General features: G+C 33.8%; 2 protein-coding genes across 3 annotated transcripts in view; both read right to left on the reverse strand.

Annotated features, from left to right (window-relative positions):
* Nucleotides 1-16,942, reverse strand: part of LOC121418051 (xanthine dehydrogenase/oxidase-like) — a 55,038-nt gene extending 38,096 nt beyond the window's left edge. The window contains exon 1 of the mRNA XM_041611755.1: nt 16,341-16,942. Within this exon, the coding sequence (XP_041467689.1) occupies nt 16,341-16,436 (96 nt within the window). The 5' untranslated portion in view covers nt 16,437-16,942. The remainder of the gene's footprint in view (nt 1-16,340) is intronic.
* Nucleotides 16,943-18,674: 1,732 nt separating this feature from the next.
* The window catches only part of LOC121418414 (xanthine dehydrogenase/oxidase-like), a 34,864-nt gene continuing 27,253 nt past the window's right edge, over nt 18,675-26,285 (reverse strand). The window contains exons 27-32 of one of the 2 annotated variants that reach the window (XM_041612259.1): nt 26,081-26,155; nt 23,183-23,235; nt 22,356-22,536; nt 20,203-20,391; nt 19,426-19,593; nt 18,675-18,832 (exon numbers count right to left, since the gene is read on the reverse strand). In XM_041612259.1, coding sequence (XP_041468193.1) covers nt 18,782-18,832; nt 19,426-19,593; nt 20,203-20,391; nt 22,356-22,536; nt 23,183-23,235; nt 26,081-26,155 — 717 coding nt within the window. In that variant the 3' untranslated portion in view covers nt 18,675-18,781. Of the gene's footprint in view, nt 18,833-19,425; nt 19,594-20,202; nt 20,392-22,355; nt 22,537-23,182; nt 23,236-26,080; nt 26,156-26,285 lie in introns of those variants that run through there. The other variant, XM_041612260.1, reaches the window with a different exon arrangement.

The raw sequence follows: 26,285 nt of genomic DNA on the forward strand, positions 1-26,285 counted from the left end.
TATATATACATATATATGTATGTTGTGAAAAAATGAATGAAGAGAACATTGGTAGGCGTAGCTTAAATCAAGGTTCCCCAGAGCTATCTGCCCGTTGGATAAATTGGTGAAAAAATGGTGATGCCGAAAAAAGGCCGGGAATCGAACCGGTGCATTATCCACTAGACCACAGAGACGGGTTAGTGGCTAGGGCGACCCCGATCCGACTGACCGTCAGATAAACAGATTTTCGACACGACGCCAATTTTAACTTCCTTTGTCGGGTGTAGGTAGGTTTTGAACAATGAGAAGCCGCCATGCCCCTATACAAATGTGAAAAATTATACATGTACAACAGCTTTGGCAACTCTTGTATTTAAATATGTTGTGATAGAAATGAATGAAGAGAATAATGGTACTCGTAGCTTAAATCAAGGTTCTCCAGAGCTATCTGTCCTTGGTGATGTCTCTGCCGGGAATGGAACTCGCGCCCCCAGTTAATCCCTCGAAAAAGTTCTGCAACTCAACTTTGAACGGTAATAAATTTCTTAGTGTGCTATCATCGTTTGGAAAAGTGGTATCATAAAAATCATGAATATTCCTCCTTACAAGCATGTGTCATTTGTAATGCTGTTATCATGGATGCGCAGACATGATAAATATGCAGCAATGTCAGAAATGGAATGTTGCAAAATTCGTTCTTTCCTATAGCAAATTTAATTTTTTTCGAGGATGGACCGAATTTGAATAATGTTGATGCATTGATGGCTGAAAATTCACACATTGTGTATTCTCATTTGGGCAATGGATTGAATGTGTTTGGAATTATGTTGAATCTTGTCATTTCCAAACGTTGAAGGATCTTGAATAAAAAAAAGATGCGATGTTAGTTTCATTGTTACTGAATTTTAATGAAGGCTTTCACTCCAAGCAAAACATTCACTGTCACCCGCCTGCATGATCAAAATTCTATAAAAGGGTAGACTCTTGTTAGAAAACAATGCATTTTGTAACATTCTACTCCTGACTTTTCCCTATATTATTCAGGGTGACTGTATATTACATAATCATAATCACAGCAGATGGTACATCTTTTTTTCAATACCAGTTTTATCTTTAAAGCCTCAGTAATAAAAAATATATATCATCCCTCAAAATTGAGTAGCAGAACTTTATTTGAGGGGTTAAGATATATATACATATGGTGGAATCGTAGTTAAAGACAATTCGAATTCTGGATTTGTTTGAAACTTGAATATTTATTTTAAAGCTCGAGGCATTTTGATATGAGATTTAAACATAATCGATCTTTAGAATTAAAAACAAAAATTAAATCCAGTATCCAGTTCAAAACTACAGCCCACCTTAATTACTCTACACTCTCAGAAAAACGGAAGATTTTACAGAAGAAAAAATAAGATGTTTAAAGGACAAGTCCACCCCGACAAAAAGTTGATTTGAATAAATAGAGAAAATCAAACAAGCATAACAATGAAAATTTCATCAAAATCGGATGTAAAATAAGAAATGGAATTAGCATTGTTTAATAATATATGGTCAGTCAAGTTGGTCCATATTGTCAAATTTGTAAAAAATGAAATATGAAATGAAATTCAAACAATAAAAAACAAAAGAAATAGTGAGGGACATCATTGACTGTCTCATTTGCATGTCACTGAGTTGTGCATGTCACTGTTTTGTGAAAATAGGCGAAACTTTAAAATGCCATAACTTTCTTATTTTACATCCGATTTTGATGAAATTTTCAGCGTAATGCCAGTTTGATTTTTTTTCTATTTATTCAAATAAAATGTTTTCTGTGGTGGACTTGACCTTTAAAGAACAGATCAAAATGAATATACCAAACCAAGCCAACTTGTGTGTGTCATGCATTCTCACACAGTACCAATACACCCTCCCGTACACCCATATACCCATAGATACATTACGCGCTTACTTCACACATATAGAAACAAGAACGTTTTAAACGTTGATTAATTTAATATTTCTTTATTGAGAATGAGACTTACCATAGCATTTTCATTATTATCAACCTTGGTGCATTGTGTGGCATGTCAGAATCTGCCGATTGTTTTTTAAGCTTTATTTCCAATAAGGTATGCATAGTTTTCGTTGACAATATTCTTATTTCATTAACTTCAATGAATTCAATTTTCAAGTATGTTCAAGATTCGTAATTGGATTACTTCAACATGAATATTTACGTAACTAATAATTAATGGTTGAAGAATGTTCTATGCCAATGGATTCCTCAATCTACAGAATACATTCTCTTCGAAAATCAGAACTGAAATGAAGTTAATTGTGTATGATTAGAATATAACATACTATTAACCTTTTGGAAATAAATGAATAGGCATGCATTTCTTTGTAACCATCATTCAGAACTCTGCCAGGTTGCTTAAGTTAACAGCGGCTCTCTCTATATGACCTGTTGCATATTCAGCGTTTTCCTTAAACAAAATGAATTGTATTTTAGAGTTCGTAACTAAGACTTATTGAAAATTATAATTTTTCGGTTTCGGTACATGATCCAAAGCTATGACAATTTTTTTTTCTTATGGAATAATGAAAATTGAAGATTTGTTTATGACCCAAAGGTATCCGGTTTGTTATTTTAATTATTGCAGTATATTTGAAGCGATATGTTAGTTCCTAATCCGCTTTCGCAGGCTTGTTCTTGTGCTTGCGTGCGAGCTTTAGGAATTTCTTGAGCTTCTTCTTCTTTGTCTTTGAATCCATAGCCTAAAGACAAATATGAAAAGAAATAAAAGAGAATAAGAAGATTTCAAAATGGTGAGTTGCTGGAAAAAAAATGAAATACAATTAAAAAAACATGGTATAGACATTTTATATTCAAAATATATTTAGTTTGCCTGATACATGCTTTGACGACCGACACGTGTTACATAAAGACATCATCAAAATCACACCATTTTTCCAATGTTTAATCAGCATTGTAAGATTATTTCAAACCTTTCAAAACAAAGTTTAGGTTTCAATAATCTTTGGTAATCGAAATGTTTTAGATGTTTTCGATTGTCTCAAACATGTAATGACATATATATTTCATAGAGTCACCACTTACATGTAATAGTAAATAACAAATTCATATGAAAATACACCGAATAGACTCGGATTGTGTAATTACCATTTGTTGGTTATGAGAAGAGGTATCCGTAGTCATTCCCGGGTTTGTTGATTTGGGGAATCGTCTTTGTGAAGGCTCCTTCCGGGTCTTTTTAGAAGGCTACATAGAGGATATAAAAAACAACAACAAAAAACCACTAGATATATAAATATTTTCAAGTACAAAAGAGAAGTTCACGGCATCTCTTGTAAAATCCAAAGTACTTTTTAGTTAAATATTATGTAAAGTGACGTTAATAGAATAAAAACCTGACATTTGAAGGAAAAAAATCATGAATCACCTTCGAAAAATCCCCTCCATTGGCCACAGGAACAAGAGCTTGAGCCCCAGATGTTGAATCAATATCTGTTTCACTTGGACAGGTTGGATGTCCATTGTCTAGATTGAGGAAATTTTCATCAGAAACTTTTCCTTGTCCGATGTTGGTGACTTGGCTCTTTGATTGCTCCAGGGGCTCGGTGGTCCAGTTCTGGATCTTAGGGGGAGGGACCGGGTACTGCCACGTCCGAGAATCTATAACAGGTCCGAGATTCTTGATCTGGAGAACGTCATTCGTTGCCAAGGAAGAAGACTCTGGCTCGGAGATTGTAATATCGTCAGAAACTGATTTTATTTCTGGGACGGTCTCATTCGCAGCATCAAGAGCTCGCTGGACTCGAGCAGCAGATACACGATTAGCCAAGGTTGGTAGAGGCTCGTGCACTGATTTTACGGTGATGAAGCGTGCACTGCTGACGGTGTTGTTGCATTCCTTAGTTGAACTCTTATTCTCCAAAGCTTGATCGGCAGGTCTAGATTGCCTGGTAGTGGCGATCTTCACGTATGGGTCGTTGGCCGGTTTTACTTGAATTAGCCTCACATTTGGATTGCCGCTGTTATTCTGGCTTTGGACCTCAGGTACCTCAGAATCAGAATCGGATTCTCCAGTGGTCATTAACGGCGTTTTGGCATATTGAACTGGTCGCACGTTAATTAGCCTCACTTTGGTGCTGCCGTTGACATGGTTGACCTGGCTATAACATTCGGTTTCATCTGTGTCCTTAGGTTGAAAGACAGAGTCATCTACTGATCTAATGGCCATCTGTTTCGGATTCTCAGCAACTCTGGTCTCATTCACCTTATCATCAGATACAGATTCATAAGGGGCCTTGGTCTTCAGAGGCTCTTGATGTTGATAGGGTTTGCATGTCGCTGGCAGAGTCTCCCGAGGCCAGTTGGTCAGTTTGGCATCAGAGTCGGATCCTTTGATGGTGTAAGAAGATGACACAGTGGGTTTGATGGATGGTGTGATCCTTGGCAGAAAGCTGCAGGCATTCTTACCACTGGGTTGCTCCTGTTGCAAGGAATGAAATCAATAGAAAGAACTATTAAACTATGTTTTCTCATATTTATTTTTATATGAAAAATGACACTTCATTACTTACAACAAATGCAACTATATAACATTCCCTAAAGTACAAGTGTAATATTAATAGCCATGGAGAAGATACCCTGCTAAAACTAATTCATAAAACTGAAACTAAAACTGCTAACTGTGCAAACAAACCATATTTATATATTGGTACACTGACTCAAACAAATTTAATGAAACTCTGAGAAACTTCAAATAAGTTGATTTAGTATATTATGTGCAATGTGTGATTTTTATGCCCTTACCTTCTTCACAGAATTGGTCTGTGTTTGATCCGTTACATCCATGCCAGTGTTCTTGGAATAAGAGAGGGTGTCCTTTTAAAACAAAAACAAATTACATTAACTTGTAAACTCGTCATAATAATGTAAACGGAATGATTGTTTATCTATTGGAAGTATGTATATTCATGTTCATTTTCAATCAGATTTTGGTAAAAAAATCATATTCAGTAGAGTATAATTCACGTTCCTTTAATGTATGATGATATTTATCATTATAAGGATTTTAAAAATCCATCTCATAATAACTACGGTCGTACATTCTGAGATACCTACCGGTCGGTTGTTCACAGAGAAGATCGAATATCCTTTTGGAGCAACAAGCTATGAGAGAGGAAATAAAAGCGAACTTAATTTCATATGAAAATTAGGTTACATGAATTTATATGTAAAAAGTGTAAACAGGGTTCTTGACAGTGAAGGTCAGTTTGGAATAATTCTTGGATCGTGTATGCAACACAGTATTACTTTATGTATTCTTTATGTTGTTCTAGTCTGATTTATGTATAATTGTCCATCTATTTACCAAACACATAGCTTTAGGATCAAGTAGAAAATATGATTTTTAAAATATAAAATAATTTAAGCTGATCAATCTACTAATGCCCCATTCGACTCAGTTGAGGTAAATAGAGATCCGGAAGGAATTAATTCTTTTAAATGGTAAAGCGCCGCTTAGACAGCTAGGCTGAAGAAACAAAATTATAGTGGAGTGCCCCGAGAGTTATATCTGACACTCTGACAGACATGAGCGATATATATATATATGTACGGTAATGTACGAACCTAATATTTTATTCATAATCACATTAAATGGTGAATTCTTCATTATGAACCGTTTCTTTGCTTTAAAGCTAAAATAAATTTTTAGATCAATAAAATACTTTACCTTTTCGTCAGATTGTAATGTATCCTTTTGTTCCTTTGTGATGGAATCAGATACAGGAGAAGTTCCAGTGTCCTGTATTAAGTACACGATGTTAACATCTTCATTAAATAGCTCTGCAGTTCGCTTAATAATGGTGCACATTTCAAAGAATTCGAAATACAAGTGCGCTCTTGGGCATTGAGATAATTTTTTAAAAATTGTTTATCTGATTCACCGAATAAACACAAACATATATTACCTTGAGTAAACAAGAAAGAACCCATCCAAAGTTTATATTATTAGTATTGTATTGTTAAATATAAATCTTAAAGGTACTCACCGGTTGTTTCTGGACGCAGAATACAGAGAACCCTCCATTAGGGACAGAAGCCTATATCAAAGAAAAGCAAATGAAATTGTGTGTATATAATATTTTAATAAATTTCAATTGATTGAACAAAGATCGATCTTATTCTAATAAAGTTGAGTTTAACCGCGTTGATTGTTAAAGTATTCGGTTTAAAAGTAGTAAATAATTATTGCCATGTCATCATATAAAAAGTAAATAAAAATGTAAATATTGATTGCAACCTTTTGAAGACACAAGTAACCGATATATTTACTCCTAGCTAACCTAGACCAAATTTGCAAAAAGGACAAAGAACATCTTGAGGCATGCATATGAAATACTTGCAATTGCAATTTTTATTTTACTACTGAAATAGCTCGGTGTCCATGAGAGATTTTTTTATTATTCTGAATGTAAACAATCTTTTCCAACCTACCGTGGATATCTCAACTGCCGACCTGTCTTCCTCATGAATTTGTTCCATGCGTACTTTACAGGTTGGTGAGCCAGCAGGGGTGATCTTAAATGACTGCCTAGCCATTACGGAAGGCATGGACACAAATACCGAGGACGTTGCAGGTGCCTGCGTCTGAACAGTACCAGATACCGTTTTTATAACAGGTGAGGGTGTTCGGTACGATAGGTCGACAGTAGCAGACACGGTTGGTATCTCAGGTGAGGATGGTCGAGGAAGAACAGCCAGGCACTCTTCAGAAGGTGCGTTGAAAGCCACCTGAATTTAGAAGAAAATTGAATTTCAAACAACACGTAAAGCAAAATGTAGTGTTTGTCTTTGCTTGAAAATCTTTTTTTCAGGCCGGTTTGTTGTTAAATGGACATTGATTTCTTATTTTCGGGCCGTTGTACACATGAACACGATAACATTCAATTAAATTTTAATTTTAATTGTCACTGATGCTTCATAACTTTTTTTTTCAGCTTATTGATTAAGAAAAGCTATATGGAATTCTAGATTAAACAAAAGCCTACCACCGGTGTTTCGAAGTGCTGGGGTTCTTCGGGAATAGTCAATGCCGGTCCAGTTCTGGTATTCGATTTCTCTCCAGTTTGGAAAACTGAATGAAAGTCCCTCGAAGGAACATAGAGATCTTCTACGTTCTCATCGATATCACGGAATGAAACCTAGGTTAAGAAGAACGAATCACAAAACTCAAAAGGCCAATATGTTTATTTTTATCAAAACGCTTTTACGTTCTTTTCTTTTATTTCAGCAAAAATGTAATAATAATTTTCTGAACTTTCCTTTTCAAGTAAAATATTTTAGTTTCTATGATTTTTTTACGAGAAGGCAATGTAACCTGAACTCATCTGTTTTTAAAACGTAGATATATGTTGACGGGAAAAAGTAAATAAATAATTGAATAATATTGAAAACTAATAATAAAAAATAACCTTTCTGTATACCTTGCCTGCTCGCAGATGGAAAGGGAACCGTTTATTAAGACGGTCCGGTCGCGTTAAATACAGGAAATAGGCATGTCCAGCAAAAGACAAAGCCAGATCGATCCCATTCCAGATATTCGGACTGTGAAAAAAAGAAGTAAAGTGTGATGCAGATTACCTAATAATACATAAGAATGAGTTTATATTTGGGTGCATTTGCTTAATGAATAGTCACATCATTTCATTTATGTGTGTGAGTTTGCAAACAAAATATACCCATTAATGAGACATTGCAGTTTGATTATCTCTTTGTATATATACCACAAATGCTATTCATGACACAATGGAGGTTACGTTTAGCTTTGCGTAACATATCAATAATTAATATGTACACCTACATAAATATTGAGGCTTGTGTATCAAATTTTATCGATTAACATGACACAATTCTACTATTGATTTGATTTTTAAAATTTAATTTGACTATTTGTGTACACGAAATTTAAGAAAAAGTCTTTATCGAGACATCGAGAAGGCATGTTCTCTGTTTTTATTTGAAAACGACAAGATTGTAAACAGAATATTCTTAGAATGTGTTTTCCACGCAGGTTAATTTCCTTCTGATCATTAAGTAATGCACATCTTATCCTCTTTATGTGATACCTTTTCAGAACTGGGTAGACGTACAAGGATAGAAGTCGATAGGTAGGTTCAGCTACAAACCAAACACTAAAGAAGATAGCGAATGGTAAATAGAAGGGCACCTTTCTTGGGTGGTTCTTGATCGTTACCATACAGCCGTATACGAATATGATAGCGCCTGAAGAGATTAAAACAGAGTAAAAGAATGAGATAAAAGGATATATTTTGCTATTATCTTACTATAATAAGAGTGGGTAACACTACACTTGGAGACGTTGTTCCGAGTTATTTTAATCGTATAGTGGCCAAATATCGATCAGATTGCCAATTGATTAATTTAATTTTACTAACAAATTTCATGATCAGTACCGTAGCACAACAATCATTCTGGGGTTTCTTTTTAACCTTACTGATATAAAAGAACATTCTGTTACCTGTAAATTTTAAGCCAATCAAACCGCTTGCTGATAGTGACGTCATACTAGTAATGATGTCTTGAGGGTCAAGGAGCACACGTTGGTCAAAGAAGACGATAGTGTAGAATGTCAAGTAGATCGCACCAAACACTATTGTCTTCACTGTTCCAGGTAGGCTTATCTGAGCTCTGTAAAAAGGAAATATTAAATCATTATCTCTCTCCTCCTCATCATTTTGATCATTGTAATAATCTGCATCTACATCATCAACAACTCCAGCTTCATCAACACTACCATCGCGACAGCGCTTATCTTCGATCGATCTGATTGCAAACATTTCAAATTGTGTGCATACTTTTCAAACAAATATTGTTGTTGACAACCTGATAGTTTGCCAGAGGCTTACCAGATATGACAACAAGTAAATATAAACCATGTTCCAAGTATCAAAGCTTATTAATTACTTTCAGGACGAAGAAATAGCTCATGACAATGTTCATTCACACTAATGGGGATTCATGTATGTACCTTATTTTTTGGTCAAATAGCAGCACAAGAGGTTGCTCATTGTGCTACCTAGATGGTGCAGAGATGAACCATTCCAGGAAGGAACAAATTTAAAACCCTTATTCACAATGTTAACGCAAAGGTTGCAACTTTGCACCTCTTGGTGCAGACTTGCACATCCGGGTGCAAAATGCTACCCAAAAAGTTATGTTTTCCTTAATAGGGTGTAAGATGACATCGCAAAAGGTACTACTAGTGTTTCATTTAAGGTGCAATCTTGATCTTTCATTTTCTAGTGTGATGGAAAGAAACTTCCAAAGTTAAATCGCTGGGCTAACGTGTGGGCTCTTATTCGTATTAATTTATCCAGACATTGTGTAAGGTTGCACTTACCTGGTGATAGAGAACCCCTTTGACACAAGCAGCAGAACACACACAAAGAAAACCGTAGACAGCCACGAGAATACCTCAGCTGAAAAAAAAGATGCATACCAATTAATATGCTTCTCATTGCCAAAAAACTTATACATGATAATACTTCTCTGTATTATTCTTTAAAATCACCCTTTTCGGTATATTTCAACAAAGCATTCAATAATGGATCATTTTAAGATATTGAAAATTTGAGATTGATATTTTAATTGTTGATATAAAAAATTATTATAAGCTTCAATTACCAGCGTCTTGCATCTTAGTCATTTCAAGTCCGGTCCGGGCAAACCTCGATAAATCGATGTTTAGGAGTAGAAGACACACTGTCTTGAAGAACAGACTGCTGTAGAATAACCGATAGGTTAGGTGCAGTAGTTTCCTCAGCGACAAGACGTCTAGAACAAGAATTAAAAAAAATGATGAATGAAAGTGTGAAATTTTACACCAGAGTCTGATTTTTTATTCCCTCAAAATCGTGTGAAAAAAAGGTAGACACCGCTGCTAGAAGTTAAATGTAGACACGAGAGAGAATAGACTAATTCCTCTTACAGCTGTAAGGGGAACATATGATAAGTGGTTAATTTTTGTTACTGAATTTATCCAATGTATATGATTATGTTAATACCATGAGTATTTGTACGATGATTTGTATTGAACTGAATGATTAATAAATACTATTACAAAACAAAAAAATAACTGAAAGTTATAAAAATGGTTATGTACTTACATCTGAATCGAGTAGCCACGATAGCCATCGCCACGTATCCAAGAAAGAAGGCCAAGTCAGTCTCCATCATGACTGTAAAAAAAAAATCATATATATCCCGTTTGAGAAAGGAATGAGTGTGGCATCAATGTTGTTAAGACATCCTTGATAACAGACAATAGATAAGGTAGACATGATATTGATAACAATCTTTTCCTTTTGATAGGAATTATTTCATTTCATCGATAATTCGACCTCGTGCCTTTTTTTCTAATTAATGTCAACTCCGTGATTAATAAGTTTATGCACATCATCGATAGTTTTAATCAGTTATGTTTTTCTGTTATTTATTTTGTATATACCTAATAATGAGGCAAACCGTACGCCATAAATCAATTTAAAAAACCTGATGACAAATCTTACACTTCTGGTTCTCCGCAAATTCCGTCCAGAGTCCATCTTTCCCATTGGTCATATGTAAGGTGTACGAGACGTTCTTTAACCCCTTTCTATTACTCCTACAATTTGCCAACGTAACGAAGTAGTACTGTGGTCGCTGTCGGGATTCGAAGGTGATGGTATCTTGACAAACCAGCCACTGAATAACATAATATTGAAAAATTATTTGTAACGTGGTCTTCTCCAGAAATATAATGAAAATGATTATACAATAAAATAACAAAAAAGAAACTGTTTTGAATTTGTTTATTGTTTTATCTGGCCTGCGTTTTTATCAGTTGTTATACCGGTATAATCCTTTGGAAAGGAGGAAAGTTAGCACCTCTATTGTTTCTACTGAAATATTTTTACTACTTCTATTACTGATTATTACACCAATAATGATGATAATTATATCGATTATGATGATGATGATAATAACAATGATCTGATGATGGTGATAACAATTACGTATTCTTTTGTTAATATGTACAAATTGTACAATTATTGTACACATAACACTTAGTATTTCTCCTAGGAAATTGATATAGGTCGAACACTCTTAAAATAGTTGGTCAATGTTTTAACTGATCCATAACCAACTTTGGGTCTTATGCCTAATCTGTCATAAGAACTTGTTGTCAAATCTGTGTTGGTTAGTAGAAAAACCAAACGGTAATTGAAAATTGTGTTGTTTCTCGTTGACCGATAATTAACACACATTCACACAAACTTAAGATACTTAAAAGGAATTTACCGATATTTAGCGAAGAGGTAGATTTAATATCAATGTGACAACTTTGGTAAGAATTCGATTGGTCATAGTTGAGCAGCAATTTCTTTGCACGGTTTGGTCAAAATGATCTTGACTATGCGTGTTCGGGAATTTGTGTAGGGTTGGGGGCAAAATTATAACCCACAATGTGTTGCCGAACGAAATTCACCCAACAATTAAGAGTGTATATACTGCCGTTACAACACACTACTTACTTTGAAACCATTGTCATCAGTGATCACCTGACAAGTAGGATCAAGGCCAGTCAATTTAATTTTATATTCAAGATCCTTCACCTTATCCATTTTTCCCCGACAGGTCTAATGGGTGAAAAGGGAGAAACATCATGATCTGTTAGAAAATATTTAAACATTAACCTTTTTTACTTGGAAACCGTAATTTTCTGGCTCAATTTTACGCTGAAAATAGCGTAACATTTATTAAAGACCCAACTCAACGATTATACATTAAAACCTCAAAAAGTATTGTATTAAAAGCATTATACGGTCAGGATTGTGTCAAAAGAAAAACTGGAAATTTCTGGCGATTTGCTCAAAGAAATTTATTGGGAGTTTGAACGTATTTTCACTATAAGACAGTGCCTACCCTAACATTAAGAATAAATAAAGATGATTATTTTCAGCTTCTTCATAAAAAAAAATCGTATTTGTTATATTCTAGGCATTTTTATGAGTTTCCTACCTGGATAAAGAGAGAATGAAATAACCTTTATCAATTGAAAACTGCAGGTCATTACTGACCTGATCCGCGGCAATTGTCTTGATATGATAATTAAAAAAAATTATTATGATATTTCATTACCAGTCTATCTTCGTTCGGTCGTATACTTCCCCACTGTCCATAGCTTTCATCAAAAATGATGAGTCGATAGCAGCATTGGTCCTGTAAAAAAAATAAAATTGTTTACATATATTATAGATAGACAGAGTTGTTGATTTACCGATCTCTCTATTTAAAACATATATACAAACCTGTATGAACCAAAGAGATTATTTACGTTTTAATTATCAACTCCATGCCATTATGTAAAAAAAAAATCGGAACATGTTACAATTTTCTTTAAAAAACATCTATGGTTCATACTAAAATGTACATTTCTAATAGAATTTGTTCATTCTTTTTTTTCATTTGGAGATAAACTGAAGTGCGTGCTTAAAGTCCAACATATACCTTACTTACGATTGGTCTGCTACCCAATTTTAGAATAACACGTGGTTAGATTTTGATGCTCATGATATTGAGACATGGATTATCTCATTGTGTAACGTTCTAAGTCATCTTACGAATATCTATGGTTAAATCTGTGACTTACAGCGGGATATGTGATAGTGAAGTTTAGGATGTTGTCCTTCCTGTTTTGGAAATAAAATTGCCCAAGGAAGGCCATATCCTATATGGAAGAAAGGTGGAAGTAAGAGAGAGGGGACATTAAATAAGCGTATAAAGTTATTTGAGCAAAAGTAATTTCCTTGGAGAACATTTTGCATTTATTAAAATAGATCATTTTCGAAATGTACATTATCAATGCATCTAAATGGAATATTTTCTTTTACTATGTCAAGATGCAAACTAAATTTTGTTTCGGGCTTTTTGAGTAGTTTTGAAACAAGTCCCGTCTTTAATAAAAGAGAACGAAGCTTTTTTTTCAAACCTGTTCGGCATGGCATAATAAGGCAAGCCCTCTCTCAATCGCGAAATAAACTTTTAGCCTTTTAAAGTAAAAATCTAAGCCTATAACGTTTTGATAATTTTTCATTAATATGTTTTTTTTTTTAACATGCCTTTTCCTTTTTTTTTTAAATCTTTTTAGTTTTTTTTTACCTTTGGTCAACTTTTGATAATGTTTAATATATTGAGATACAATATTTCACATTATTCATTTTCGGTTTTCCCCCCATTTTAGGTCAACTCTTGGAGGTCAATTCCCTCAAGCCATTCACCTATACACCACTGGTATATTCAAGCATTTCCCCCCCATTTTTCAAATGTTAAACACTCTTTTGGATCTTGTGTTTTACAAAGAGATCATTATCAAATGCCCAGTTTCAAAACGCATTTGTGAATGCCCCCCCCCCCCTTTTTTTTACCACTGCACTTTATCCGTTTCATTCTTGCGGCTACTTTTTTCTATAATAAAAATGTAAAATCCTAAATGCTTTCAACACTCATTTGCCGAGGCTGTACCATACAAAACAACCATTGAATGTTGCACAGAATCTTTATGTTAAAAGACCTGGTGCATTTTTCATAAAACTTGTTACAATAACACATTTGCAATAACAGATTAAAGCTATTAAAATCATTCAATCTGATTGGCTGATAGTAAACATGTTAAAGAAGTTGTGTATATGTTGTTTAATTTTTTTTAAGAAACGGAACCCAGGTTTCTCTGGCGAGACCATATTCGATTTCTTCATTCTTTGTCGGAATGAAAATAGCGGGGGGAGTATCCCCCAAAAAAAAATCCAGGTGGGGGTGTTGTGTTAAATCTTCGACCAGGATTAAAGCTGGGAGAAATTTATTTATTTATTACAATATATTTCAGGTACAAAAGATCAGCAAAAAACTTTTTTTTATCAATGACCCGATTGAAATCTAGTCATATTCTTTATATGATACAGTGGTGTACGCAGAAGGAGGGGGTTCAACCCCGGCTTAATATTTTAAAACCCATTTTGTACATAGGGAGGTGGCAACGAGGGTTCCCCACCTCCGTAATAAACTTTTCGGTGCGAAGGGACCTCAAATTTTTGGTGAAAACCTTATTTCTTATTATTTTTTTGCTTCTCAACTTTTCATTTAGCTCGAACCCCCCTTTCAAAAATACTGCGTATGCTACTGATATGAAAAATTATAGGCCTACACTTATTATCATCAACCTTAGTATTATAATTATCACAAATTATTACCTTATAGGATGAAATCATGTCAGAAAGACTTTCTTCACTCGCTTCGTTCCCTCTCAATATTCTTTTTTTACAAGAATAAAAATAAGTATACATAGGATGGTATGTGTACACACACTCCCCATCATGTCAATGAACATTTTACATCCAAACTCCATTCAGAGGTTAGCCCTAAATCCATCCCGATGTTTCTACTACAGACCCCACCCCTCCCTCTCTCCTTTAAAAATAACCCCACTCCTGTTACAACTCACCTGTTCCGTAGAGATTTCTCCGCGTTTGAATTTGGCATCTGCATTGCCCAAAACGAGCAAAATGCAGGCCAAAACCAGCACGAAGAATTTTCCAAGTTCCATAGTCGATCTTCCGGTAAATCAGCTTGCTTTATTCACTTGATTTTCTTGCGAATTACATGCTGAACTCAACGTTTGATCCAATCGATGAAAAGCTTGAAAAAATTGTGATTAGTTGGTAGCAACGCGAAACGTGGAGTAGATAATTTACTGACGTATGCGCGCATTAGTTGAGTGACGTAACAATGCAAGCGGTTTACACTTAGATGATGACGATAGTATGCACGCTTTATATGAGTGACGTAATAATGCATGGGCTCTTATTATAAAAAAAAATGATGGGCTGTCCAAGGGCGGTAGCCACTTTGAAAATGGGTAAGAGGTTGTATAAGTGATAATCAGGGACGAATATAGGATTTTCCAGGAGGGGGGGGGGTATTTCTGTTCAAAAAAATTGACAAGCTCAAAAAATGAAAAGAACAAAAAGGTCTTCAATTGCATATCCCCAACATTTTCCTCTACAAATATTTTATTTAATGCTTATGGTCCCTTATCACATTCCTCTCGGAATGATACCAGGGACCAAAGGTGCAAATCTCACTTCATAAAGAGTGAGATTGTCTCGATCACACCGAGATGAGTGTGATTAGGGACCAGACTGGGGACCAGATTAGGTCTATCATATTGAGAGAGTAAAATTATTCGATCGCATCTCTTTTTAATGTGTATTTGACGTGAATGCTTTACTCAATTCGGCTTTCTCCAACTAACTTCAGTTGAATTCATATCCATACTTTTCGCATTTACTACGCACCAATTCTTTTGAAAATGGAAATTAAATCACAAAGGAGAGCTGATGACCCGGAGGCTTTTTTTTCGAAAGTTGGTGGACCAGGGTAGCATCGAAATCTCTAGACTCTGGGCAAGAACTAAATTTGATTGATCTACATTCCAATACAACCTTGGGTATTTCACAAGAGAATCTTGAATCATCTTTATAATAATGATTGCAGTTCGTATTTAGAATCATTGTACCTTTCACACGTTCACTCGAAAACTGTGATTTGAATTCGAATTCCTGAGCGAAAGCGGTATTGTGTCCTTTCAGATTTGTCAATCAAAGCTAATCGAAGCACTGTATCGCAAAAAAAGAAACTACGATAAGTGCATGACAATTGTAATTAATATCTAAGGAAGTGCTTGAAAGGTCACGTAAGGCCGCCACTCAAAAGATGTTTTGCAGGCCAACCATCTCAGACGTAAAATTCGTACCGTAATTTGAGTGAAACTGAAGTAGAATTTGTCGTGTTTGTGATTATCATTCGTGATTCCAGTAAAAATTCGTCATTAGAATTATTTTTAAAATTACGATTTTGGTACCGAGTAGTACAGTCAGGGGCTTAGAACATGACCCTGGTTCCGGTAAGCGGGGGTGCTTCAGCACCCCCCCCCCCAAAAAAAAAAAAATCATTTGAAGTGGTGCGCGTATGCGTGGCCTCATGATTAGAACAATCATTATGAGACAAAGGCAAAGTGAAAGACCACGTTGTTTTTATTAAACAAGGCTGTCATTTGCCCTGCTCGTAACGAGCATTAATATAAGACAACAGATGCACTAATTGTGTTATAATAATTATGATATATAAATTCCTCATACATTCAAATTAATCATTGTTAAAAATTCAATTACAGTAATGGACACATCAATGCCAATGCAACACACATCTATTCAGCCCTTACCACTCGCAATGGCGGTCTCCTGCTATCCACACTGCATATATTTCCAATTGAATCATGACTTTGATTATGTACTCGACAACACGTTTTTCGTTTCATTTACTTTATACTCTTGCTACTGTTTATCTTTTATAACATCTTATCATTGCTTTCCTTGAACGCATAAAAAAAACGAAGTCAAACAAAAATACTCCATCGACTAATCATTTCTTTAGTCAGAATAAAATGCCATCGTCTGTGCAGACAAAAGTTGATTGACTTTCTCTTGACTAACAAAGGATATAGCAACGCACCTGTCCCATTGCATACTGATCTATTGGAAGCTTTTATGTTCTTCATTGGATCCCCCCGTTTCCCCAGGACCACCACAAGACTTCTCTGGATTCAGGTTCATTTTGTCTCGATAGTCAGCCGTGGTAGTACGCAAAAGGGGAGGCAGGAGGTCAAGAGGAAAACACCCATATTCTTCAAACCCGGCCTTTTCTATTTTTATTAACATAAATTTAGTTTTAATCTATCCGATAGCAATACCAACAATTCTGTATTTTTTTAGAAACATTCTACGTTAAAAAGTAATTATGATTTTTTGAAATTTAAATAAAGGGAAATATACAATTACAAAAATGATATCATTCGTGTCGTGAATATTTACAGGAAAAAAATCAATAAATCAATGTACACTGTATATTCTATGGACCACACGGAATAACTGTTTTAGCATATTTACAAAGCTGAGTTGGGTTTATTCAACCGTTTCACGTCAGGCCTATTATATATTTTATGATGTATATACATCTATTTACTTTGTATTTTTTGATGTTGTGATATGGAAAATTAATACCAATCAAAAGCTATCCAACTAGAAAAGGACTGTTTCCATACATTAGATTACCAGGCAAGAAATTAATGTTAACAATTTTTAATCAATTGTTTGTAATAGTTTACATGAAAATATAGGCTTCAGTTATGAAGCTTCCAAACAATCCACACACAAGTGGTTTTTTAAATAACTAATTACACTTTTTCCCCTTTCAACATTACAATTTTCATTTTATATCCTTTCATATAACAGGCTGAATTTACTTTGTACACTCCAAATTTGATCGGCAAACTTAATCACCATAATAAATGATTTTCAAAGGCTTTATTCTCGGCGATTCATTTCTTATAAGCAGTTTGGAAGTTCATTGCAGATAAGATCACACCATCATCGTAATGTAATGATTCACTTATTTCACATATCATAATGATAATCAATGCAAATAAGAGATATGCATATGTAGAGCTGTTTGTTTTTACACGAAAACATTTTTTGTGGATTCAATTTTCTTTTACGAGTCTCCCAATTGTAACGAAACATATTTCAAGAAATTACATCAATATAATTTTGTAAGATGTCCAAATTGTTAATCATATACCATTTAGTGTATCATCGTATAATTGGCAATGAATAGGCTTTTCTCAAAAGAAAAACTCGGCACATGAGACATGCTAAAGCATCAATATTTCATTTAAAAGCATTGTATTAGAAGCATAAAAATATCTTATTATAAGCATGTTTTTAATGTATAGGATTTTACCATACACATCATGGAGTCATAAGAAATATTAGTAACAAAGTTTGATTGCCTACATCCGACGTTAACATATTCGCTATGATAAATAACATTTATATCAACAATGCACCATGTCAATAAAAAATTAAAAAGTATGTTTTTTGTTTGCTCCGCACACAAAAGAGTAGAAAAATTGGATAATGTTGATATTGAGTACCCTATACAGAGAGGGAAGTAAACAAAATTCTCATTTTCTATATCCTTAAGTTCTAACTCAGTTAAACGGAGAAATGGAATTGTTACGTCATAAAACAGATTAAATTCAATATTCAAATTTATGAAAATATCAACGAACGTAGAGGGCACCAGCACTTGAAGCCCTCTTCGTTCGTTGAAAAGTACCTACAAAACAACGGAAAATTTTTACACTGAGATCTAATACATGAACAAATATTACATTGGATGTTTGGATATCCTGTAGAAAACAAAACTCATAAAAAGGGTCATAAAAATTGCAGTCTAGTCAATCGAATACATATAAATTTATGATCTATAAATACGTTGAGCGTTGTTGCCCAGTGGATTCGTCTCGAGACTTTGAAACACAGGGTCTTTGGTTCGAATCCCAGCCATGGCGTAATTTCCTTCGGCAAGAAATTAATCCATATTGTGCTGCACTCAACCCAGGTGAGGTGAATGGGTACCTGGCAGTAATCTTAGTAATTACGGCTGCCAAGCTACAGCTGGGGTAATAATATCCAAGTCCTTTGGAAGCGCATAGAGACATTATTCATTATTGTGATATGTGCTATACAAGAACTGTTTATTATTATTATTATCATTATGATGCCTTCCGTGCTCTTGAAGGATGGTTGTTCTCGGTTATATTCATGGTCGGACGAAGAATGGTCTGAAGGTACCCGGCTCAGGTGATGGGAACTATAACAATTAGGAGAAAAAAAGAGGTCAGGCAAATAGAGAATGAAAAGTGAGATTTGAAGATAGAGAAAGGGAGAATAGAGAAAGGAAAGGTTTAGTGGGGAGATGAAATGATATGTAGCAGGAACAAAGAATGGGAGGATTGGGACTGTGAGAATCCAAGGATAATACACCTCATCTTATATATCATTTTTAAACCCTTCTTTCTCAGTATCACAATCTGTCTCAGGGGACATTATGGGGCTGTCAACCCTAAACATTTTCAATGATTTACGTAGGCTATGGCTAGCCATTTTCTTGATCCTATTGTTTATATCAAGTATTGCCTTTGTTGACAATAGAATCAATTCTTAACAATTTCTTGATATTATTGAGAAATGGTTTGAAGGAGAAAATGGCTGGCTGCACGTACAGTACTTTGACATTAATTCTTTGCCCGCTACATTATGCATCAAAATATTCAAAGGTGCTGATTTCACCCCTTTGAGAAATGATCACCAGTCGTTCGTTAAGTCGTTGTAACTTACGAACAGCTTGAAGGAAGACAAAGGTGTGACGACCTTAAAAGCCTTTCCCTTGTATGGAGTACCTACCATTTTGGTGAACTTGTCCACACAGCCGAGTCGAATCCTTTCAGCGACCGATGGACTGTCTAACCGAAAGATACCAGTTAAACCTTCATCTGCTCTGGCTGACATCATTGCGTCCTTGATAGCGAAAAAGACCGATGAGGCTAAAAAGAAGGGTGGCTCCCCACAAGCCTTTATAGGAAATAAGAAAAAAAAATAAGCTCCGGTTGATCCACATGTAAAAGGCGAAAGAATAGCAAATTTTAGCAGTTTAGAAGGAGATGATTCCAAGATTCCTTTGGTATTTTAATGTCCTACTCTGCACTTAGTAATGACCATACTGTTACAGAAGCTTTAGCAGAGCTCGCTTATTTCCTCTAGTATGTAGCGCCAGTTACAAAAATAACATTAAAGCACAGTACAAAATCTAAAACTACGAATCCACATTTAGTTAACAGATTTTTATCAAATGCACAGTCTTTTATCTGTTTTTCCGCCAATTATTGGCCTCACAGTTACCGTGTCACAGTGATTTAGATAAAGACAAGAGTAGTCAGGACAAAACTGAATGTACGTGTATTCATGCTAGTTTTAATAATTGTACCAGCTCGCATGCCTATTTCAGGAAGGGACTTACTAACAATTTCCTCTAGTTCAACTAGTAGTACAACAATGATTTCAGAACCTTATAATAGCTCATTGTTCTTCACTGACAATGTGTTGCAGGTCCACTCGTACAAGGATTTCAGTAACTTCCAACATATTTCAGTGAAAATGTATTCTGTCATTAAAACTACTCACCTTCGATGAACAGATATTGACAGGGTTAGATGAGTTCTTAAGAAGAGTAACATTAAACTCCAGGGGCACGTCACCAAATGATGGTATTTTGTAGTAGCCAGGACCACTGGTCAAGAGCTGACCATTAGGTGACCATCTCAGGTCCTCCATGACAAAGAGACCATAACCCTGGACAAAGGCACCTTCTATCTGCAATGTCCATACAAGAGTGAGAATGAAATACCTTGGTCAAGCGGTATGAAAAAAAAGTCAGTTGTGTATTCGGACCCCATTAGGAAACAGGCGTCACTGCTTCTTTTGGAACAGTAAAAATATTGATGATTGAAAATAGTGTTAAACTACCCATGAAGGCATTTCAGATCTAAATTATTATAGGAAAACATTTTCACAGGAATAATCCTAGTTCGCTTATAATGGCTTAATCCGAACAAAACAATACGTTTATAAATCAGAATACTATACTAACCGTCCTGGTCATTAGATTCTAATGCCTTAACAAACGAATTCAGAAACTATACTATTTTCATCTCTTTGTCTAAGAATATGCACGAACATATAACATATATGAATGATACTAAGATAAGAGTCTGTGTATATCCCAACTTATATTTTTGTTATTTGTCCTTCCATAACATTCTTAATCTTTTTTTTTGCAGAAATTGGACTCTGTCATTTTTTCAATTCATATGGGACAAAAAAAACCCTGAAAAACAATAACGGAAAGACTATTATTGGAGATTATAATGTAGGCGGCTTAAAATGCTACATATACAATCAGTTATTACGGGCCTGAAAATTTTAATTTTCCTGAATGGTCTTGGTGATATTCTTTTTTTTCAATTGCAATTTCAGAAACAATGAACAAAAATTGCAAATAGATAATATTTTTATCACAGAAGTTTTTCAGTCTTGGTGTGAGTTAACCTTTGATGAAAATCCTCCTGATGAGTTTATTCACAATCAAATCATATGGAATAACTCTTGTATCAAGGTAGATGGCTCTTTACTTTTTGGAAAAGATTTGATAGATAAAGGTGTTGTTAGAATATCTCATTTGCTGAAGCAGGGTGGTAACTTTAAGTTTGATATTAATGTAACTTTCTTGATTATTAATGTGTCATATCTGATATACCTGTTAAATGGGAAGAAAGGTTAAGATCGTCCTAAAAATAACAATTATCAGGAGGAAATTATATCAAGAATGAACAAGGTAACGAAAGTATGCAAACTTGTTCATAAAAAGCGTGTCGAGAAGATCTTTATAACTCTTATTTCACAAAACAAATGGAGGGGCATTATTTTAGAACCAAGTTCTATATGGGATAGATTTTATATGATTCCTTTTAAATGTTAATCTTCAACAAAGCTTAGATATTTTCAGTATAATTTTTGTCATAATATTATTGGTGTCAATAAATATTTGAAAACTGTTGGTTTATTACAATCTGATTTGTGTTTCTTTTGTTTATAACACTCTGAAACCATTGCTCATTTATTTTGGGAATGTCCCGTCATTCGTCGTTTTTTTTTAAAGATACATTCTTAAAAGTGCAATTAAGTTATTTTTAATGATTTTGTATTTGCCATACCAGGCACAAATGGATATTCTTTTAATTTTGATATTCTATATGCTGAATATTATATTTTTTCTACTCGATATTTCAAAGGTTATTTATCATTTCCCTCATTTCAAAAGAAATTAAAATACCAACATGAGTTAGAACGCATTATGAATATACAACAACTTAAGTTTATTGCAGATAATGATGGACCCAGGCACATCGAATCTATTCAAATTTCTGGTTTTCTATACATGTATAACATATTTGTTATGTATTACATGCATACTGCATTTGATTATATGATTTGTGCAGAAAAAGTGAATAAAGTTTTTATTTGAAAAGAAAAAAAAGATAATAGTCTCATAGTACATGTAGGTAGGAAAATATAAGAAAGCAAGGTAAAATTCGGTTAAAATTTAATTACCAAAATGAAAGCAATGATATTAAGTGAACTATAATAATTATATGGATTCGGGAGATTTCTCGATGACAATGATGATTTACAGATTTTGCATGGTGCAATGATGTCTGTACAATCAACGAGTTTTATAACCGAAGAATCCTCGGGGGCTAAAAAGGAAGCTATCTAACCTGACCAACGTCGATAGCGGGGTTGATGCTTTCTCCGACGTCCATGACGATATCGGTTCTTAGAGTTTGATGATCACCTGTAAGGCAGTCGATCTCTACTTCGGAGACCCCGACACCGTACGTGCTGTAAGGGAATAGTTTTCCTTCGTTCTTCTTTTTATCGTAATTCAAGTCGTCTCTCCTGCGGAACGTTGAATACAAAACGATGAATTTTATGGAAACCTTTCAATTTTATTAGTACATTTCTTCAGTGTTACATGGAACGTGAAGAATATCCTATTAATAAAAATTATAGGATAAAAAAACTACAATCAACTGAGTGGCAGGAATTTAAAAAAACAACTTTTAAGAGGATCTACTTGCCTAGTTGTTTCTAGAAAAACTTTCTTATTGATTGTGATTTTTTTGTCAAGATTCAAGAAGTTTATTTTCATTTCCATAACAAATATAAATCAAATACAAATACAAATCAAAGTACGAATACAAAATCATTTTAACTTAGCATAATTATATAACAAAAGCTGGTATAAAAAAAGCGAATATGGAAATGGGGGGATCCACTAAAAAAGCACATCTTGTCAAAGATATCAGCAAAAATCAAAATTATATGAGTCTCTTTAGTAGGATTAATTGACAAATAAAAAATTTAACTGAAATGATATAAATATTACAATAACTTAAATTCTTTGCTGAGTAAAAACGATATTTTTGTCAATAAGTCATTCAAAATCATCAGAATATTATTCAGAACATTCAAATAATTATTTTCTTTAGTCATGGTTTGCATATTGCAGGCAAAATTACTAGAAGTCTTCATTGTGACTTACTTATAAAAGCCAGCTGCTGACAAGCTTACACGATCGTTATAAGCTGCTGCCACCTGACGATATAAGATATCAGATTACGTGAGTGCGCTAAATAATCTATTTGTCGGAAGACACAGTCAATGCCTATATAATCTTTTTTCTTTCAATCTTTATTTATCAAAAAAATTAATCACAGTACAAATCAAACAAATCAACAAGCTATTTACATGATTAAACAGAGCAGCACTTACATACATGTAGGTAAATGCCTATATTATTTATGATCCACAAACTTATATCATTGACCATTCTTATAAAAACATTACTGAGAGTTATGATTACGTAATGCCTTGATAGTCACAAAACAGTCCACATATTACCTGTAGCATTCAACAGTTTCATTGACGATTGCATTTATTTTTAGAATGAAGTAAACAAGTAAACAAAAATACAATATCTTCTGATGATTTTATGGCATCCCTAAATGATGAAATACACCAACATTATCGAACTAGACTAAAATTCCTTAAGTCCAAGAATCAATCTGAATCAGATGAAAATGAGATGAAATCTTTTAAAGAGGATCTTGAGATGTTATATGAGAGAAAGACAGCAGATGCAATTATAAGAGCAGGAGCTAATTGGATCGAAAATGGTGAAAGAAATACATGTTATTTTATAAATCTTTAAAAAAGAGATTCAACGACAGAAGTCATAATTAAATTACAAATTGATAATCATATAATTGTGACGCCACAAAAACAAATACTAATTGCTATCAGAGGCTATTATCAATTTCTATTCACATCAGCTCATCCGTCTCAAGTTGATCTTTATGATACTTTACCTTAGGGTGATGAATCCAATATTTTATCACCAGAGTTACAAAAGAAATGTGAAGGTGTTATAATAATGAAGAATGATTTAACGCTCTGAAATCAATGAATAACAACAAGACTTCAGGAACAGATGTGTTCCCGTGTGAATTATATAAATTTGTATTTAATGAATTAGGAGATGTTTTGATTGATAGTTTTAATCATTCCTTTAAACAAGGTAAATTGTCATTGGATCAGAGGAGAGGAAATATTCACCTCATTCCTAATAAGGACCAAAATCCTTTCAAAGACCTAGAGGCCTATTTCTATTCTAAACACCGAATATAAACTTCTTGCAAAATGTTTGGCGTTGAGATTGAGAAATGTGTTAGGCAGTATTATTAATAATGACCAGACAGGATTTTTACATAGTCGGTATATTGGTGAAAATATTCGGTTAGCCTTAGATATGATTGAATTTACAAACGAACTTGATATTCCAGGTTTTATGTTAATGACCGACATAGAAAAGGCATTTGATAAATTAGAATGGTCTGATTTACTTCAAGCTTTGAAATATTTGATATCATGGATTAGTATAGTTATGTACAATGATATATATTCTTGTATTTTGAATAATGGACATGCTTCAGATTTTGTTTTCAAATATCATGTGGAGTAAGGCAGCGCTACCCTATAAGTCCTCTTTTTTACATCATTAGTAGTGAAATTATGTGTTTATGGATAAGGAGAAACAAATATATTAAAGGTATAACAGTGAATGGAATAGAAATTAAGCTTGGCTTTATGTAGATGACACAATATTTTATACAAATGACGTCAAGTCTCTTAAAACCATTATGTATACGTGTGATGATGTTCAGGGTTTTTCAGAGCTTTGTATTATTCAAAATAAATCTGAAATAGTGGCACTTCGTTATTACAAATCCATTCTCCAGACACATCTTCATCTGGATTAAGATTTTCTAATGGCCCATTTAGATTATTGGGAGTATATTTTCACCTGACTTAAATGACATATTTTAATTGAATTTTATTCCAAAGCTTAAGAAAATAAAAGAATGTTTTAAGAGTATGGAAAATTAGAAATTTAACTCCAATATCAGAAAAATAACTATTTTGAAGTCACTTGGCTTTTCTCAAATTATATTTCGTTTGTCTGCATTACCAAAACCTCAAGAAGATTTTTTTGAAAGAATTAAACATTTAATTATCATTTAATTTACTCCTTTATTTGGAATGAAAAGCCAGATAAAATCAGTCGTCTTACAATTATTGGAGACTATAGTCAATGTGGATTTAAATGTTACATTTACTTCCTGTAATTTTTGGCTTGAAATTTGCATGGGTTAAACGTACTCTTAGCACAGAAAATTAAGGATTTTTTTTTGTTAACACAACTTGGCCACTTGGACGAGTAATTTAAAATACGATGATAAAATATTACCAATAAAAAAATCAATTCATTCGAGAAATTTCAAGTATTATGGAATAACTGATTGATCAAAATAGATGGGAAAGTTATATAAAAACAACTTTGGATTGAAAATGGGATCATCAATAATAAACATTTAATGGATGAACAAAACAATTTCCTCTTACATACAAACTTTTTTTCAAAAATGCAAAATGAATTCTAATTTTCTTGAATAGTAATAATGATAATAATAATAATAATAGGCATTTATATAGCGCCATCTATCTAGAAATATTCTATTCCGAGGCGCACAAGAAAAGAAAGAATGAGAAAGTTTGGATGAGTGTCAAAGTGCCAATAACTAATACTGTTAGAAAAGATTTCAGTTTGGATTTAAAGGTCTCCAGTGATTGTATAATTCTTAAATTTAATGGCAAATTATTCCAGAGAGAAGGTGCTGAGGCAGAGAAAGCTCGTGCACCATATGCTACACTTATTCATTGATTTCTGAAATATCCAATGAATGGAAAAATATTCGTAAACACCTTAATTGTTAAAAGTAATTAAAAAAAAATATTTTTTAAAATTAATTATGATACTTTAATTTGAAAATATTTAAGAAAAAGGTGGCTTAATCGGTCAGAACCAAAAAAATCATCTTACCCAAGTGTTCCAATCGCCTTTTGGGTCGGCGTACATGTATGGTTCTAGTCGATGTTTCAGAGTCTCACAAGCGTTCTTATAAATAATAAGATAAAAAGACAATAGATATTTAACAAATATGAGAGTATGGGGTCTGAATAACAAAATAGCATTTTTTTTGTAGTGAGACTTAAATCCAAAATTTCGTAAGTAAATTACATTATTA

The sequence above is a fragment of the Lytechinus variegatus genome, chromosome 7 (genome assembly GCF_018143015.1).
Source record: "Lytechinus variegatus isolate NC3 chromosome 7, Lvar_3.0, whole genome shotgun sequence".
NCBI lineage: Eukaryota > Metazoa > Echinodermata > Echinoidea > Temnopleuroida > Toxopneustidae > Lytechinus > Lytechinus variegatus.